Raw genomic sequence first — 20,349 nt, 5'->3', positions numbered from 1 at the left:
GAGGTAGAACACCAAGCAGCTTGTGGGGTCATTGATTCCAGGCCTTTGCTCTTAGTTGGCATTTCTAGACCTGCCCTGGGCCAGAGGGAAGCCCATTGCCCTGAAAGGTGAGTCCCAGGCCTGGCAGCATTTGCGACAAGCTGACTGAAGAGCCCTTGGGCTTTAAGGAACATTGGCAGTGGCCTGGTAGTACGCCCTGTAGGACTGTGGTGGTGGTGACCACAGGCAGAGACTCCTTTGCCTGTGGAAAGGGAAGGGAAGAGTGGGAAGGACTGTGTCTGGTGGTTTGAGTGCCAGCCCAGCTGCAGTGGACTAGAACACCAGGTGGATTTCTAAGGTTTTTTACTCTACTCCCTGGCTCCTAGATGGCATCTCTGTACCCACCCAGTGCCGGAGGGATCCTGCTACCCTGAAGGGAATGACACAAGTCTGACTGGCTTCACAGTCTGCTCTTTGCAGAGCCCTAGGGCCTTGAGCAAACATAGGTGGTAGCCAGATAGTGGTTACAGTGGGCCTTGGGTGAGATTCAGCTATATACTGGTGTCAGTTCTGACCCCCAGCATAGTCCCAGTGGTGGTGGCCACAGGGGTGTATTTGTCACTCCATCCCCAGCTCCAGAAGGCTCAGCAAAGAGAGATAGACTCTGTTTGTTTGGGAGAAAGGAAAGAAAACAAGAGTCTCTGCCTGGTAATCCAGAGAATTCTTCAGGATCTTATCCAAGACTCCCAGGCAGTAGTTCTAGAAGTCGGCAAGAACCCCAGTGTTACTGGACTTGGGGTGCCCACTAATGCAGATATGGACTAGATCATAACACCTAAGTCCTTTCAAATACCTGGAAGTCTTGGGCTGAATCAATCCTACTGCCTTAGCATCTTTGTACCCATCTTCTCAAGAAGGTTGTGTACAAACAAGCCCAGACTGCAAAGACAAAAATAAATATCTAACTTTTGTATTCCCAGACACCAGCAAACATCCATAAGGATCAAGACTATTCAAGTGATAGGTTACACTTTGTGTCCCCACCCCAGACTCATCTTGAATTATAATCCCCATAATCTCCACATGTCAAAAGAGAGACTAGGTGGAGGTAATTGAATCATGGGGGTGGTTTCTCCCATGCTGCTCTCATGATAGTGAGTGAGTTCTCATGAAATCTGATGGTTTTGTAAGGGGCTTTTTCCCCGTTCGCTTGGCACTTCTCCTTCCTGCTGCCTTGTGAAGAAGGTGCCTTGCTTCCCCTTCACCTTCCACCATGATTATTAGTTTCCAGAGGCCTCCCCAGCCATGCTGAGCTGTGAGTCAATTAAATCTCTTTCCTTTATTACTCAGTCTTGAGCAGTTCCTTATAGAAGTATGAAAACAGGATAATACACCAAGAAAACATGACTTCATCAAACAAACAAAATAAGGCACCTGGGATCAATACTGCAGAAAGAGATATGTAGCCTTTCAGACAGAGAATTCCAAATAACTGTTTTGAGGAAACTCAAAGAAATTCAAGATAACATGGAGAAGGATTTCAGAATTCTATCAGAGAAATTTAACAAAGTGATTGAAAAAATAAAGAATCAAGCAGAAATTCTGGAATGAAAAATGCATTGGAGTCGCCTCATAGCAGAATTGATCAAGCAGAAGAAGGAATTAGTGAGCTTGAAGACAGGCTACTTGAAAATACATAGTCAGGGCGGGTGTGGTGGCTCATGCCTGTAATCCTAGCACTTTAGGAGGCTGAGGGGGAGGATCACCTAATGTCAGGAATTCGAGACGAGCCTGGCCAATATGGTGGAACCCTGTCTCTACTAAAAAATACAAACATTAGCCAGGCATGGTGGCACATGCCTGTGATCCCAGCTACTTGGGAGGCTGAGGCAGGGGAATTGCTTGACCACGGGAGGCGGAGGTTGCTGTGAATCGAGATCGCGCCACTGCACTCCAGCCTGGTGACAAAGCGAGACTCCATCTCAAAAAAGAAAAAAGAAAATACACAGTCAGAGGAGCTAAAAGAATAAAAAACAATGAAGCATGCCTACGAGATTAATAAAATAGCCTCAAAAGGGAAAATCTAGGAGTTATTGGCCTTAAACAGGAGTTAGTGAAAAAGACAGGAGTACAAAGTTTATTCAAAGGTAAAATAACAGAGAACTTTACAAACCTAGCAAAAGATAACAATATTCAACTATGAGAAAGTTGTAGAACACCAAGCAGGTTTAACCCAAAAAAGACAACCTGAAGGCATTTAACAAACTCCCAAGGGTCAAGGATAAAGAAAGGACCCTAAAAGCAGCAAGAGAAAATAAACAAATAGCATACAATGGAGCTTCAATATGCTGGCAGCAGACTTTTCAGTGGAAACTTTACAGGCTAGGAGATAGTGGCATGAGATACTTAAAGTGCTGAAGGAAAAAGCAACAACAAACTTTTGCCTTGGAATAATATATCCTGCAAAAATATCCTTCAAACATGAAGGAGAAATGCTTTGACAGGCAAATAAAAGCTGGAGATTTCATCAACACCATACCTATCCTACAAGAAGTCATAAATGGAGTACTTAAATCAGAAAAAGGATATTAATGAGTAATAAATCATCTGAAGGTACAAAAGTAATTGGCAATAGTAAGTACACAGAATAACATACAATATTATAATACCGTAACAGTGGTATACAAACTACTCTTAAGTAGAAAGACTTAAAGATGAGCCAATCAAAAAATAACTATAAAAAGTTTTCAAGACATAGAGTAATAAGATATAAACAACAAAAAGTTAAAAAGAGGCTGGACAAAGTTATGTAATTTTTATCAGTTTTCTTTTTGCTTGTTTGTTTATGCAAGCAGTGTTGTTAATCCAGTTAAAATGATGGGTTATAAGATAGTATTTGCAACATTCATTGTAACCTCAAATCAAAAACCATACAGTGGCTACACAAAAAATAAAAAGGAAGAAATAAAATTTTCCTTTTATTTTAGGAGAAAAGGTAAGAGAAAATTACCTTCACTACAAGGAAAACAAGAAGGAATGAAGGAAGGAAAAGAAGACCACAAAATTACCAGGAAACAAACAACAAAATGGCAGGAGTAAGTTCTTACTTATTGGTAATCACATTGAATGTGAATGGACTAAACTCTGTAATCAAAATACATAGAGTAGCTGAAAGGATGTAAAAAGCAGAGCCACTCTCTGTTGTATACAAGAAACGCTTCATCTATAAAGAAACATATAGACTGAAAATAAACTAATGGAAAAAGATTCTCCATGCCAGTACAAACCAAAGAAGAGCAGGAGTAGCTATACTTATATCAGACCAAATAGATTTCAAGCAAAAACTGTAAGAGACAAAGGTCATTATATAATGATAAAGGTGTCAATTTAGTAAGAGGATATCATAGTTGTAAATATATATTCACCCAACACTGTAGTACCCAGATATATAAAGCAAATATTATTAGAGCTAAAGAGAAATATAGACCCTAATTCAATGATAGCTGGAGGCTTTAGTATCCCACTTTCAGCATTGGACAGATCTTCCAGACAGAAAATCAACAAAGAAACATTGGAATTAATTTGTACTGTAGACCAAATGGAGCTAATATTTACAGAACATTTCATCCAATGGCTGCAGAATACACATGCTTCTCCCCAGCACATCGATCATTCTCGAGGACGGACTGTGTGTTAGGCCACAAAACAAGTCTTAAAACATTCAAAAAAATTGAAATAATATCAAGCATCTTCCCTGACAACAATGGAATAGCACTAGTAATCAGTAACATGAAAAATTTTGGAAGCTCTGCAGACATATGGAAATTAAACAGTGTGCTCCTGAATGACCCGTGTGTCAATGAAGAAATTGAGGAGGAAATTTAAAAATTTCTTGAAACAAATGATAATGGAAGAACAACATACTGGAACCTATGGGATACAGCAAAAGCAATACTAAGAGGGAAGTTTATAGCTATAAATGCCTACATCAAAGAAGAAGAAAAATTTCAAATAACTTAATGATGCATCTTGAAGAGCTAGAAAAGCTAGAGCTAATCAAACCCAAAATTAGTAAAAGAAGTAATAAAGATCAGAGCAAGATAAATAAAATTAAAATGAATAAAACAATATGAAAAAATCATTAAAACAAAAAGTTGGCTTATCAAAAAGCTAACCAAAATTTACAAACCTTTAACCAGACTAAGAAAAAGAGAACACAAATAAATATCAGATGTGAAAAAGTAGACATTACAACAGATACTGCAGAAATTTAAAGCATTGTTAGTGGCTACTATCATCAACTATATGCCAAATACATATCAGCTATATGCCAATAAATTGGAAAATCTAGACGAAATGGATACATTCTTATACAACCTACTAAGATTATTGAACCATGAAGAAATCCAAAACCTGAACAGAACAATAATAAGTAAAGAGATTGATGCCATAATACAGAGCCTCCCAGCAAAGAAACAACCAGGACCTGGTGACTTCACTGCTGAACTCTACCAGACATTTAAAGAAGAACTAATTCCAATCCTACTCAAACTATTCCAAAAGGTAGAAGAGGAGGGAATACTTTCAAACTCATTCTACAAGGCAAGTATTACCTTGATACCAAACCCAGACAAAGACACATCAAAAAAAGGAAACTATAGTTCAATATCCCTGATGAACATTGATGCAAAAAAAACCTCTGCAAGATACTAGCAAGCTGAATTCAACAACACATTAAAAAATTAGTCATCATGACCAAGTGGGATTTATCCAAGGGTTGCAAGGATGGTTCAACATTTGGACATTAATCAATGTGATACATATTATCAACAGAATGAAGGACAAAAACCATAGGATCATTTTACTTAGTCCTGAAAAAGCGTTCAGTAAAATTCAACATTCTTTCATGAGAAAATCTCTCAAAAAACTGATTTTATTGGAACAAACATACATCAGAATAATAAAAGGCATATAGGACAGAGCTATAGCTGGTATCATATTGAATCAGGAAAAACTGAAAGCTTTTCCTTGAAAATTTGGAACATGACCATGATGCCTATTTTCACCGCTGTTATTCAACATTGTACTGGATGTCCTAGTTAGGGCAGTCACACAAGAGAAAGAAAGAAAGGGCATCCAAATTAGGAAGAAGTCAAATTATCTTTATTTGCCAATGATATGATTTTGTATTTGGAAAAACTTAAGATTCCATAAAAAAACTATTAGAAAGGATAAACAAATTCAGTAAAATTGGAGGTTACAAAATCAACATACAAAAATCAGTATAATTTCTATATGCCAACAGCAAACAATCCGAAAAAGAAATCAAGAAAGCTAGTTCCATTTACAGCAGCTACACCTAAAAGTCAGTACCTAGGATTTAACCAGAGAAGTGAAGAATCTTCCTACAATAAAAACTATAGAATATTGATGAAAGAAATTGAAGAGGATACACAAAAAATGGAAAGACATCACCTCTTAATGGATTGTAAAAACCAATATTGTTAAAATGACCATATTACCTAAAGCAATCTACAGATTTAATGCAAGCCCTATAAAAATACCAATGACATTCTTCACAGAAACAGAAAAAACAATCCTAAAATTTATATAGAATAAAAGAGACCCAGAATAGCCAAAGCTATTGTAAGCAAAAAGAACAAAACTAGAGGAATCACATTTCTTAGATTAAATTGTACTATAAAGCTACAGTGACTAAAACAGCATGAAAATTGACACATAGACCAATGGAACCTAACAGACAACCCAGAAATATATTCATACCTCCATATAAACTAATTGTTGACAGAGTTGCCAAGAACATACATTGGGAAAAGGACAGTCTCTTCAATAAATACTGCTGGGAAAACTAGATATTCATATGTGTAAGAATGAAACTAGTCCCCTATCTCTTGCCATATACAAAAATCAAACACAATGGATTAAATACTTAAATCTCAGACCTCAAACTATGAAACTACTAAAAGAAAACATTGGGGAAAGTCTCCAAGATGTTGGACTGAGCAAGGATCTTTTGAGTAATATCCTACAAGCACAGGCAACCAAAGCAGAAATGGACACATGGGATTACATCAAGCTAAAAAGCTTCTGGACAGCAAGGGAACAATCAACAAATCAAAGAGACAACCCACAGAGTGGGAGACAATATTTGCAAACTACCCATCTAACAAGGGATTAATAACCAGAATATATAAGCAGCTAAAAACTTCTCTGTAGGAAAAAATTTAATAATCCAATTAAAAAATGGGCCAAAGCTATGAGTAGACATTTCTCAAAAGAAGACATACCATTTGCAAATAGATATATGAAAATGCTGAACATTATTGATCATCAGAGAATACAAATCAAAACTAAAATGAAATATCATCTCATCCCAGCCTGAATGGCTCAATGGCTCTTGTCCACAAGACGGGCAATAACAAATGCTGGGGAGTGGGTAAAAAGGGAACTCTCATACATTGTTGGTAGGAATGTAAATTAGTACAACTACTATGGAGAACAGTTTGGAATTGACTCAAACAATTAGAAATAGGCTGGGTACAGTGGCTTATACCTATAATCCCACACTTTGGAAGGCTGAGGTGGGTGGATCGCTTGAGGTCAGGAGTTTGAGGCCAGCCTGGCCAACATGGTGAAACTCTGTGTCTCCTAAAAATACAAAATGAGAGGGGTGTGGTGGCACACACACCTGTAATCCCAGTTACTTGGGAGGCTGAGACAAGAGCATCCCTTGAACCAGGAGTTGGAGGTTGCAGTGAGCCGAGATTGTGCCATTGCACTCCAACCTGGGTGACAGAAGTGAGACTCCATCTCAGGAAAAAAAAAAAAAATGGAAGTAGAGCTGTGATATGATCTAGCTATCACACTGCTAGGTATATACCCAAAAGAAAGGAAATCAGTATATTGAAGAGATATCTGCATTCCCATGTTTATTGCAGCATTATTCATAATAGCCACAATTTGGAAGCAACCCAAATGTTCATCAACAGACGAATGGATAAAATGAATGTGGTACATACACACAATGGTGTACTATTCAGCCATAAAAGAATTGAAATTTTGTCATTTGCAACAACATGGATGAAATTGGAGGTCATTGTGTTAAGTGAAATAAGCCAGGTACAGAAAGACAGACTTCACATGTTCTCACTTATTGGTGGGAGCTAAAAATTAAAACAATTGAACTCATGGAGCTAGAGAGTAGAAGGATGGTCACCAGAGCCTGGGAAGGGTAGTTGGAGGAAGTGGGAATAATTAATGGATTACAAAAAAAATAGTTGGAAAGAACAAATAAGACCTGGTGTTTGCTAGCATGACAGGGTGACTGTATTAAAAAATAATTTAATTGTTGGATGGTTTGTAATGTAAAAGTTAAGTGCTTGAGGTGATGGATGCCCCGTTTACCCTGATATGATCATTATGCATTGCCTGTGTGTATCACATGTCATCTACCCTATAGATACATCTACTGTGTACCCACACACAAAAATTCTGGAGATTATTTTATAAGGATAAATGATACTCATTTTTATTATTCATTGATAAAGTTTTCCTAGTTTTGTTTGTTTACAGTTTTGTAGGTACTATAGCGTTATGCTCAATATCAATAATTTGTTAATATTTTGGTTAGGCATTACATTTTTTGGGAAATTATTTAGTTCTCATTTTTTTTCCTGGAATCAAAATCTTAGAGTTAGAAGGAAACTTGGAGATCTTCAGATCTGCAACCTCCCTGACAGCTAGCTTAAATATGACCAGTAACGGGGAATGTCTCACTGCTCAAATTGCAAGAGGATTATCTCTTTATTAAAGCCAAGATAACTATATTTCATATATAACTTCAGTACCTCATTAGAAAAATTAAAGGTTGATATGACAGGATTTTTTATTGTTTAACCTGCTACATTCTAACCACTGTACTTTTAGGTTTTGACAATTTATACTTAATAATTAGTTTTCATATACCCTTCACTTGGCTTTTGTCCCAGTTACTCTTGTTGCTCCAGTGCTCGCACTCAGGTTACTGGTGACTTGTTAAGGCCAATATTTGAACCCCTCCATTTAACAACTTTAATTTTCATCGTATTTCAAGCTTATCTCTTTATCAGTTTCTGAATCACATTGTCTCATTGTATGTCCTACTCTTGTTGTTATCTTCCTGTATCTTTCAGTGGAACATTTTTTCATTTACTTCTTAATAATTAGGGTTTGCTAAGACTTTATCCTTGGTTTACTTTTCAAAATTAATGACTTTATGGTTTTTTGAAAAATTATACATACTTATATTCGAGCAGTAAGAAAGAATAAAAAGAAGAAAGCAAAGAAAAAACTAGTTCACAACAAGTTAGAGATAAAAATTTTTAATATTATCATATAACCATCTCTTTTTTTTCTTTTTCTTTTTTTAAATTAAAAAAAATTATTTTGTTGAGACGGAGTCTCGCTCTGTCCCTGAGGCTGGAGTGCAGTGGCGCGATCTCGGCTCACTGCAAGCTCCGCTTCCCGGGTTCACACTATTCTCCTGCCTCATCCTCCCAAGTAGCTGGGACTGCAGGCGCCCACCACCTCGCCTGGCTAATTTTTTGTATTTTTAGTAGAGACGGGGTTTCACCATGTTAGCCAGGATGGTCTCGATCTCCTGACCTCATAATCCGCCCACCTCGGCCTCCCAAAGTGCTGGGATTACAGGCGTGAGCCACCGTACCCAGCCATAACCATCTCTTAATGGCCAGATACGGAGAAGGCTTGATGGGTAGACTAATTATCTAAAAAGAGTGTCATATTTTTGAAAAAGAGATTTACATTTATTATATTTATTTGGAGCCAACTAAATGAAGAGAAACAGAAGTAAAGGTAAATGAGCTGTAAACTTTAAATAAATGTTTTCTCTGCTTCAGAAGAATTAATTTCTTTAAAATTAAAAAAAAGATTACAAAAAGAAATTAACACCTTGCTACGCCAGATGGAAAACCCAGCATTTTTACAAAACTTTTTTGTAAAAGTTTTTTGTTTCCTCCACATCTTGAATTTTGTTCATTACATTTCTTTTTAAAAATTTTACCAAAGTCTGTAAGTTTATATATTACAAGAATAATTTCCTCAGCTTTAAAGTCTTGTCTCTCTATATAACGAATTCAGTACTCATCACATTTTTAAAAGCCATGGCTTTTCTATTTATGAATTCTTTATTTTTGTATGTTTCTTGGTTAGCCAGATAAAATTCAAAGTATTACCAGGCGTGGTGGCTCACGCCTGTAATCCTAGCACTTTGCAGGTCGAGGCAGGTGGATCACCTGAGGTCAGGAGTTTGAGACCAGCCTGGCCAACATGGCAAAACTGTCTACTAAAAATACAAAAACTAGCTGGGCGTAGTGGTGCATGCCTGTAATCCCAGCTACCTGGTAGGCTGAGACAGGATAATCCCTTGAACCCAGGGGGCAGAGGTTGCAGTGAGCCAAGATTGCGTCATTGCACTGCAGCCTGGGCGCTACTTCACTCCAGCCTGGGTGAAAGAGCAAGACGATGTGTCAAAAAAAAAAAAAAAAAAAGCATTTTTTCAAGAAGGAATGAAAGTAGCCATATTTGTAAGAACCTAGATGTTTGAAAATATAATTCAACAAGGATTAAATGGGCTGGGTATAATTTTATTGGGTTATACCCTTTTTTCCTCAGAACTTTGTAGATGTTACTCATTTATAGAATCAGTGGTTGCTATGAGGATGTGTTACAGAGAGGTGTCTGAATTCCCCAACCTCCCCTGTATCACCCCCTGCTGTGGATGTGACTTGCCTTTGCTAAGTGGATGCCTGAAAATTTACTTTTTTCAACTTGATATTCAAAAACTTAAATAGAATATGTCAATGTAATTTGTTCTAGATCACATTTTCCTGAAATACCTATGCATTTATTATTTGTCAATTAAAATATTACTTTGTTCCAAGGATTTCTCTTTTGCATATATTTTTGCATACTGTTCTATTCCACTTTTTATACTCTAAATCAAGGAAGTTGTCTTTATGTTAGATTATTTTTTGTCCAGCCTTCAAATCTATTTTCTTAACAATTCTTTAATCTTTTGTCTTTTTCTTCTGCATTCAGTTTATCTCAAGACTTTCCTTCATCAGTAGTTCAATTTTTAGCCATGTTTTATCTTTCTTTTGTTCTTTTTTTGAGACGGAGTCTTGTTCTGTCACCAGGCTGGAATGCAGTGGCACAATCTTGGCTCATTGCAACCTCCGACTCCCTGGTTCAAGCAATTCTCCTGCCTCAGTCTCCCAGGTAGCTAGGATTACAGGCATGTACCACCATGCCCAGCTAATTTTTGTATTTTTTTAGTAGAGATGGGGTTTCACCATGTTGGCCAGGATGATCTCGATCTCCTGATCTCGTGATCCACCTGCCTTGACCTCCCAAAGTGCTGGGATTACAGGTGGGAGCCACCGCGCCTGGCCTTGTTTTGTTCTTTCTTACATTTCTATTTAATCTGTAATAATGTTCTTTGTTATTGTTGTTGTTTTCAATTTATTGTCTCAATTCTTCAAATTCTTACTTTATTTTATTTTTGGATGTTTTATTATTTCTTTTCTGAGCTTGTATTTTATTAAATTCAGGTTTTTGGTAAGTTCTTTTCTTCCTTTGTGGTTTTTCTTTTTCAATTTGGATTCAAAATCTGTATTTTATTAAATGTACACTTTGCTCCGCCAACTACAGAGTGTTTTCTATTGTAGAAGGGGTGACCCAGGGTTTCAAGTTGTTGTCTGGCTTCAGCAGAGTGTGTTGGATCTAACCAGGCCTGGTAGTTCTCAGTGTTTTTTGCTGAGAACTATTTCTGCTGCTCTTCATTCCTTTCTGTAGATCCATATTTCCATCTGGTGTTATCTTCTTTCTGCCTGAAGGACTTCTTTAATATTTCTTAGAGTGCACATCTGCTGGTAGTGAAATTCTTTCAGCTGTCATACACCTGAAAATATCCCTATTTTTCTTCATTTTGAAAGGTATTTTGAATAAGTATAGAATGCTACATTGACAGATATTTTTTTCTTTAGCAGTTAATTACTCCACTGTCTTCTGGTGTGAAGACAAGGCCTTGCATTATTCCTTTCAGAAATTATTAGCAACAGGCATGACAGCCAAATCCTGAGCCATGTTTTAATGTCAACATCTGAGATTTGGCCTTTATGCTGCCGGTGATTTAGTGTCCACTCCTTTGATATGGTGACAAACAATTTCATTTTCCAACTCTAAAAGTACTGGAAATTATACACGTCCCATATTTCAATGGCCAGTGCCTTTCTGAGCTCGGATCTTTCTTAGAGTGGCTAGTCAAGTGCAGCCAGCAATAACCAAACTCATACTATCAGCATTCTGCACTGACACCTCCGCACTCAGTATAAAATTTATTAAGTTATTAGGTACATTTTTTGCCTTCCAGGTTATACCAGCTGGCAGTTTTCCAAATGTTTTGTAACTACATAACTTGGGTCACCATTTTCTCAGCATCCTGTAACATATATTTTGCCACCCACCACCCAGTCCCAAAATCACTGCCACATAATTTAGTCTTTTATCATAGCAGCACCCCACTTAAAATTACCAATTTCTGTATCCCATCAGCTTTTGCTGCAGAATAAACAACCACAAAGTCTCACTAGCATGCAGTAATAAACATTTATTTCTTGCTCATGAGTCTATCAGCTGGGATAACTGTGCTGCAGGCTGCAGGTCTGTTGGTTGGCTGGAGTGCGTCACCTTGAGGCAATATTGGATTTAGGTCTGCTCCATATTTCTTAATCCCAGTCCCAGGCTGAAGGGGCAGTGACTACCTGAACATGTTCTTTTCAAGGTGGATGTTGGAAATTTCCAAGGGGTGATCAGAAGCATACACTTCCTTGAGTTCTAGGCTCATTTATACCCATGTTTCCTTAGTCCAAGCAAATCACATGGCCAAACTCAACATTAATGGAGCAGGGATCTGTACTGCATCCATGAAGGTATCCATGAAAAGAGTAAGCATTTGCTGAGTAATAATCTACCATAGTATGATATAAAATCATAAGCCAGTGAGCAAAAGTTTGCTGGAGCTGTTAGTATGTGTTGCGAGCATATGGATTTCTAGATAGTCTGACCCAATCCAGAAATAAAGCATCTAGAATGGAGTAAATGGATTGCAAATTTCAGATTGTCCTTATTAAATATTAATTTTAAAAAGCACAGACTTTCATAATAGCTGGGCAGCATACAATTTAAGTTCCAGATTTCTGGCAAGTAACTCAAGTTTACTTACTATTAAGAACAGATTGTGTTGGATACATACCAAAAAGAACATGACCAAAACAATCAAGCCTTCGGAAATGGTCATCCTACTTTAACTTAGAGCCAAATCAAGGGAACATCTTGGGAACAAAAGGGAAAACCTTTTAGGCATATTCAGGTTTTCTCCAATAAAGCCAAAAACTTTTCAACAACAATAAAAATGTTAAAATATTTACTTCTTGGAATGATTAATGTTAACTAATTCTTTGTGACCATAATTTAATGCACAGTCATTAATCTATTGAGCATATACCTAGTACCTAAACATTTAAGGAGAATAACAAAAATTGTTCTAAAACCCATGCAGTATATTTTATAAATAAAGGAAGGTCAGACTGCAGTTTCGTTTTATACTACTTATAATTGCTATCCAATCTAGCATAAGGGCATTCCTTCCAGCCCTATTCTTGGTGTGTTAATATTTCTGATCTTATTCTCTTATTTAGTGACTTCCTGCTAATAACAAAATAAATCCCAAATTCGTTTATCCCACTGAAAATTAGCCCCTGCCTACCTCATCAGCCTTATCTTTCATATGTTTAGCATTATTTTTTCCTCCCTGGAACTGAATAATCAGCAAAATAAAACCCCAAAAGTGCTTTAGCATGTAATACCTCTAGACCAGTGTACACAGTACTGTATTCCTTTCTTCTCGGTTCCATGTAGAAAAGACCTCCTCATCTTTAACAATAGAACTGGGGTGTGACCTCCTATCTAAAGCCTTTTTCTGTTCTCTTTTTTTGTACCCTCAACATATATATATATATATAAAATATTATATAAAACATACGCATTGTATGTATATGTATATACACACACAAATATATCTATATAAATGATTTATACACAGTTTTTGGTTGCTTCTGTTACGCTTAAAGTCATGCTTCTTTGTAGTTGTTACCAACATGGCACTGTGGCTCACACTGTAATCCCAAGATTTTGAGAGGCTGAGGCAGGTGAATCGTTTGAATCCAGGAATTCGAGACCAGCCTGGGCAACCCTGTCTCTACCAAAAAAAAAGAAAAAAAAGTTGGGTGTGGTGGCACACACTTGTACTCCCAGCTACTTGGGGCGCTGAGGCTGGAGGATCACTTGATCCCTGGAGGCGGAGGTTACAGCAAGCCGAGATCGCGCACTGCATTCCAGCCTGGGTGATACAGCAGGACCCTGTCTTAAAAAGAAAATGGGAATTTTAAAATTAAAAAAAAATATTTTTAAAACAAGCCAAAGGAGTATTAAGAATATAGAGAAATATTAAAGTAAATTGAAACAGAAGTTAATTGCAAGAAGTAATCGTAACATGAATTTTTCTTTTTTTTTTTTGAGATGGAGCCTTGTTCTGTCACCCAGGCTGGAGTGCAGTGGCGCAATCTTGGCCCACTGCAAGCTCTGCCTCCTGGGTTCACGCCATTCTCCTGCCTCAGCCTCCCGAGTAGCTGGGACTACAGGCGCCTGCCACCATGCCCGGCTAATTTTTTTGTATTTTTAGTAGAGATGGGATTTCACCGTGTTAGCCAGGATGATCTCGATCTCCTGACCTCGTGATCCGCCTGTCTCGGCCTCCCAAAGTACTGGGATTACAGGCGTGAGCCACCTTGCCCGGCCTGTAACGTGAAATTTATATGAAATCAGAAACACAATTACAATGTTAAACTTCACAAAGATAATTCATTTAAATATAAAGATCGAAATTAAAATATAATGAAGCACTTGGAAGTAGAAAATAAACAGTCCAAAATATTTTAAAAGTGTGGGCTTAAGGAATAGCTTAAAATAAAAAGAGGGTGTTACACGTGGCTTTCAAGCTAGCTAGAGGAATTAAAGATAGCATGTTCAAATTCCCCTCATTCATCCAGGGAGCTAATAGGATCGAGTCCATCAAGTCCCCAGGTTAAAGACATTTTATTTTTAAGGCAAGGAAGCCTATTTATTGGGTGTAATTTACAATAAATAAAATGAAAAAAAAACTACTCATCCTTCTGTTTTCCTACCTCTTGTCCTGGAAAAAGATACATTGTCCTGGTAACTTCCTTTTTAGAATATTTGTGGCTGGTAACAAAAATGGGCTAATTGTCTTTGAATTTTCACTGATTGAATAGATTCTTCCCAGGCCTCCTGCCCAGGTAAACTCAAAGGGGATGGTCTAGGTCTCCAGAAAGAGGTGCCAAGTATAACAGTCATATCAAATGATTGAAATTCTCTCCTACTCATCAGAAACAGGATTTATTTCTTGCCATTTCATTAATCAGAAATGGGACTTCAGTTTTCATTGGCTTATGGTTACTTCTCAGAGGAGATGGGTTCTAATTATAGTTGGCTGATCTGACTTTATTTTGCCTAAGACAATTTTTAATTAACACAAAAACCAAAAACTTTTTCCTGGCAGGTCTTGCTGATTATTGCCTATTTATCCCCAATTCACTTATCTGAAACAGTGTTCAGAGTTATTTTTACTCACAATACTTCTGACACCAATTATATAGGTTTTTTTCTTCCACCCAACAACTAACTCATTGCTTCTCCAAACTCCAATTGGGCAATTCAGTTCCATTCTAACTACTTAGAATTAGTGCAGACCCTACAGATTAAGGACTGTGTCCCACAGGACTGCCTCCATTTTAGATCCCAGTCACAAGTCCCAGGTTTCCACCTGTATTTCTGACCAACTGAGTTTAAATTGAGGGTTCCCAGGAGCCCTTCCTCAGATTTGTTAATTTGCTAGAATGGCTCAAAAGAGTTTTCCATTTACTATTGCTTGTTTATTATAAAGGATACAAGTCAGGAACAGCCAAATAGAAGAGTTGCGTAGTTCGTGGTATGGAGGAAGGAACAGGAAGCTTTCATGTCCTGTCTGAGCATGCCACCTTCAGCACCTCAATGTGTTCACCAACTTGGAATTTCTTCGAACTCCACAGAGTTTTTTATGGAGCTTCCATTAAGTAGCCATCACTGATTCAATCATTGGCCATTGGTGATGGAATTCAATCTCCATTTCCTCTCCCCTCTGCAGAGGCCTGGTGGTGGGGCTGGATGTTAAAACCATCTAATCACATGGTTGCCTCCTTTTGCAGCCAGTCCTCATCTTGAACCTATCTAGGGGCTCACCAGGAATCATCTTATTAAGCATAAACTCTGGTATGGTTGAAAGGAGCTTGTTATGCTTTGCTTGTAATAACAAAGGATGCTCCTATTACTCAAGAAATTCCAAAGTTTTTAGAAACTATGTTTCAGGAATTGGGGACAAAATCCAAATACAGTGGGCCCTCTGTATCCATATCCCTGGATTCAACCAACTGCAGATCAAAAATATTTGAAAAAAAATTGTATCTGTATTGAACATGTATAGACTTTTTATCTTGTTATTCCCTAAACAATGTAGTATAACAATATTTACTTAGCATTTACATTGTATTAGTTATTATAAGTAATATGGAGATTATTTAAAGTATACAGGAAGATGTGCATAGGTTATTTGCAAATGCTACATCAGGGACTTGAGCATGGTTGGATTTAGGTATCCCACGAAGGTCCCTGGAACAGGAACGACTGTATGTGTTTCTTATTGTATCACAAGTACCTTCTGAAGTAAAACCTACCCACTATGATTCTCATTTTCTTTTCCTAAAAGTGAAATAAAAATAGCAATATTCTTTAGGAAATTGCCCATACAATAAGTTGATAACTATTTTCCTTTCTTAATCCCTCAAATTGATATAATCACAAACAGACCTTTAAGAAACTTTGTGTATGAAACTTCATATTAAAATCAGGGAAAAAACAATGATAATAGATTTTTCAAATCAGTTGTTAAATTAATTAAAAGAAAGAATCTTAAAGGAGAATACAAAGTAAAAGATTGCAGAAAACTTTATATTAATTATTTAAGCCAAGAGGATTAAAAGAAAAAACAAAGAAAATAGAATATACTAAGCTCTTAAATGACTCTGAATAAGCAAAATTAAAAGTTAATGAGAAAAAGAAAAAATGGAGAGAAGAAACTCCTGAGAAAGAATATAAATTAGAATGAATGTTTATACTAGTAAAAGTAAAGCATTTAAAACTAAAATATTGAAAATAAATCTCCAGTAAAGTGAAGCATACGCTCACATCTACCATAGGAAAGAAATAGGAGTGTGTATTTCTAACTAAGTCTTCTTGGTTTATTTCCCAAATCCAAATCCTGAGATCCTTGAAGAGAAAGAGAATCAAGGGCCAGAAAATTGGATCCTTGTTTCTTTCCATGGCATGAGCTTAGATTCTTGAGCGTTCCATATAAACCGGTGAAGGGGAGAAACAAACTTCAGCAGATAAGTACAGGTGAACATGGTTAGCCAATCTACCAGTGGACCTTGCACATATCCAGGAGCAAACAAGCAGCAGACAAATTCATTTTTAAATCAGTCTTCACCATTTATTTTATTGGAAGTATTTAGCTATTGTTGGCATCCCATGCTCTTTGAATATATAACTATTATTTTTAAGATGAAATATTTCACTCAGAAGTATAACAGATATTTAAATGACTAGAAAGGATGAATTTTATTTGCATATTATTTCTATACTGCTGAAAGATTGTTGTAAATGAATTCAGCACCATGGTGTTAGGGGACTAGAAGAAGAAACTTGGGAACTGATAGATTATTATCAAGGTAGAGGTACTTATTCCCCAGGTGGCAAATTCTACCTATCCTAGCTTTTATTATCCTTAGGATACTGTTCTATTTATTTCATAAGTACAGAAGTTTTAATTGGGTATGTCATTTTTCAAAGACAAAAGAAATGCCTAATTCACTCTAACAAACTTGTTAGTCACTGTTTATACCAGGAGGATTTCTACTCTACAGAGAATAATATTGTTTACTTTTTCCTTTGTTGAGAAATCAAAGTTTTACACTGACCTACAGCAGCCAAGCATACTTTAAAGCAAAATAATCTCAGGTTAACACAGATATATATCCTTTTAGTTTTATATATTCTTTTTTGTCCCCTTTTTATTCCTTAAGAAATGTTATATTCCAGAATTAATTCACTAAGAAAATGTTAGTAAAATTTGTCATAGTAATTTATCTGATAAGAAAAAAGTTATTTATAGGATTTGATATATTTTGATTTTAGTATTAACTGAAGTTTTATGACTTTGTTTTTTCTTTAAGGTCGTTAAGTTATTTGTAGGTTTTGGCTTGGTTGAAAAGGTTTTGGTAGTCAAATGTATAGCTAGTGTAGGAATGATTTGTAGCTATAACCTCACCCATATACCTAGCTTTCTATTTGTTATGAAGTCACAGTATTTCTAGAAGAGTGATTTGTATGGTTTACCTTGCCCAGTGCGTGATCTTTCACTTGAAAAAAAGGTTGTGGTAGGGGGTGTTACGATCTCAATCCACCCTAATTCTGTTACTGTTTGCTTTGTTCAGCAATGACTGTGATCCTCCTGGCAGGGAACAAGATCCAGAGAACAAAACTAGTAGTGACTGTGTAGATAAAAAGGCAACGAATTCTGCTTTTAAGGCAAAGCGGGAATAGTCTGCAAAAGAATGAAAATAGGAATAAAAGTGTAGCATTGTTAACCTGAAGATCTATTGTACTTTTGAAAAATCTTACACTGAAAAAAAAAAAAAAAAAAGGTGGCACTACAAAGATACATAATTATGTTGCTAAAAATCTTGAAAAGGGTCGTTGTTTAGTTACTGGCCAAATACTTGACAAGAAAATAACCTAGATTATTCACAATTGAAAAACCATAGAACCCTTTTTCTTAAAATGACAGGACAGTATTTCAGCAGTACATGTGGTATCATAATATATTATTTATTCTCTACCAGAACAGCTCTTTAGATCTGGTGAAGATGATGAGGTCAAGAGGAGTACTCCAGAGAAGAATGGAAAAGAAATGTTGGAGCAGACATTACAGAAGGTAGTCTAATCTTTAAGATATTGAGCTGAGCAAGTTAAATCTGAATTTTAACATAAAGGATTATATTTTAAAACGAGGGCTTATAAATGTAAACCTTGTGTGAATCCTTAATTTAAATTCATAATTCAAAATCATTGGCTTGCCAAAATGGGGTAAAAAAAAATCAATGTTAGTGAAATAAATGTGTAAACACTTGTGCTTCCATTGATGTAGATTAACATTATTTTCAAAAGGTGAAATGGAGTGAATGAAAAAAATAGAAATTATAGAAATGTAGACTATATGTGCTTGTTAGTTATAACTTAGTTTAAAAAATATTTTAATAAGACTCTGCTGTACTTCCACAAATATAGAGATTTATAACATTTGATCTAAAATACTGAGCACAGTTATAGTTTTACCACAGTAAAATGGTAATATGTTTATAGTTTTAATGTTAAACATGAAAATATACGTGACTCATCTCATTTTAGATAAAAATTTATACCAATATGATTTAGTACAGCATTTTATGTTTTAATAAGATCATCCATGTAAACCTTAGTCATATTATAACATGTCTATCATTAATAGTAAAATACTGTTTTAAAATATTAATATTTACCTTTATAATTTTATACTTAATTTGTATTTTTATAAATAAATACATTGTTATCAAGTTCAATTAAGTGGATCTAATTATTAACACTTTGTTATAAAGAAAATAATCTTTAAATAGTTTGTTCTTGTAAGTGATGTCATTTGGCTATATTAGATTGATTTTAGTTTTTTACAGAACCTTAATACTTAGATAATGCTGAAAATGTACAAATATATAAACAAAAATATTAACATAGTTACTTATATTTTGTTGCATCTCTGAATTGACTTGTAGGAAATCTAGTGATTTACAGCAGATGATGTGATTGTTCATACTTCTAACACTTGTCAGGTCACAAAGGCTGTCATCTCATTATTACTGAATGACACATATCAAGTTAACACAGTAACACAGAGAACTAGAAATGCTTACATTCATTTATCTTTAGGTAAAATGATTAATTGAATTAATCTGTGCACTACCAGCTAGGATGTCATACAGTTCACACTAGCTTATCATCTTTTTTTCAGAACAATATTTTAATTTGCCAGGTTTTATATAATTTTTCTATCTGTGGATATGTAATATTATGCTACTATTTCTTGCCTTAGGGTAGAAATCCTGAAGAAAGCCATTATTTCATTCCATCTGCCATAAATGAATGCTACAATGGTAGATCCAGACATCCATTTTAAGACCTGAACAACCAATATAAATTATTTTCATTGTACCGTATGTCAAGTTAGTATACTATTTTTTATATTTACCTAATGTAGTTTTATCAATCACAAGTTAATTCCTCATGTTTGAGTTTCATTATTTTAAAAGGTTATATATGAAACTCATTCAAAATAAATTTAAAAAATAGTAATAAGATGAAAACAATATTTGTATATAGTAGAAATGAAACATGCAGATTATTTTGAAATTAATATATTAACATTTCACATTGTTATTGGCAGAATTGTGTTCTGTCCCCCACATTTATATATATTAAGGGTCCTAAGCTGTATTATCTCAGAATGTGGCTGTATTTGGAGATAGGGTCCTTAAAGAGGTAATTAAGTTAAAATAAGGCTATTAGGGTGAGCCCTAATTCAACATGACTGGTGTCTTTATTTAAAAAAAGGAAATTAGAATACAGACAAATACAGAGGGAAGTCCATGTGAAGACACAGGGAAAAGATAGCCATTTACAAGCCAAGGAGAAAGGCCCCAGAAGAAACCAACCCTGCTGACACTTTGATCTTGGACTTCTAGACTCCAGGAATGTGAGAAAGTAAATTTCTGTTGTTTAAGTCACCTACTCTGTTATACTTTATTATGGCAAACCTAGCAAACTAATATACACATTTCATAGCTTCATAATGTCAGGCATTTTATTTCAGTTTTGAAAAGAGCCTCTTTTTTTTTTTTTTTTTTTTTGGAGACAGAGTCTTGCTCTGTCGCCCAGGCTGGAGTACAGTGGGCAGTGTTGGCTCACTGCAACCTCCGTCTCCCAGGTTCAAGTGATTCTCGTGCCTCAGTCTGCCAAGTAACTGGG

The 20,349-nt window shown here is 35.9% G+C and overlaps 1 protein-coding gene across 7 annotated transcripts in view; it reads left to right on the top strand.

Moving 5' to 3' along the window:
* Window positions 1–20,349, top strand: part of CNTLN (centlein) — a 352,032-nt gene that overhangs the window by 211,649 nt on the left and 120,034 nt on the right. For all 7 annotated transcript variants that reach the window (XM_054519817.2, XM_024252705.3, XM_024252704.3 and 4 more), the window contains one exon: window positions 18,135–18,226. In XM_054519817.2, the coding sequence (XP_054375792.2) occupies window positions 18,135–18,226 (92 nt within the window). The remainder of the gene's footprint in view (window positions 1–18,134; window positions 18,227–20,349) is intronic.

The sequence above is a fragment of the Pongo abelii genome, chromosome 13 (assembly GCF_028885655.2).
Source record: "Pongo abelii isolate AG06213 chromosome 13, NHGRI_mPonAbe1-v2.0_pri, whole genome shotgun sequence".
NCBI lineage: Eukaryota > Metazoa > Chordata > Mammalia > Primates > Hominidae > Pongo > Pongo abelii.
The sequence above is the reverse complement of the archived record's forward strand: the minus strand, read 5'-3'. Positions and strand labels throughout refer to the sequence as shown.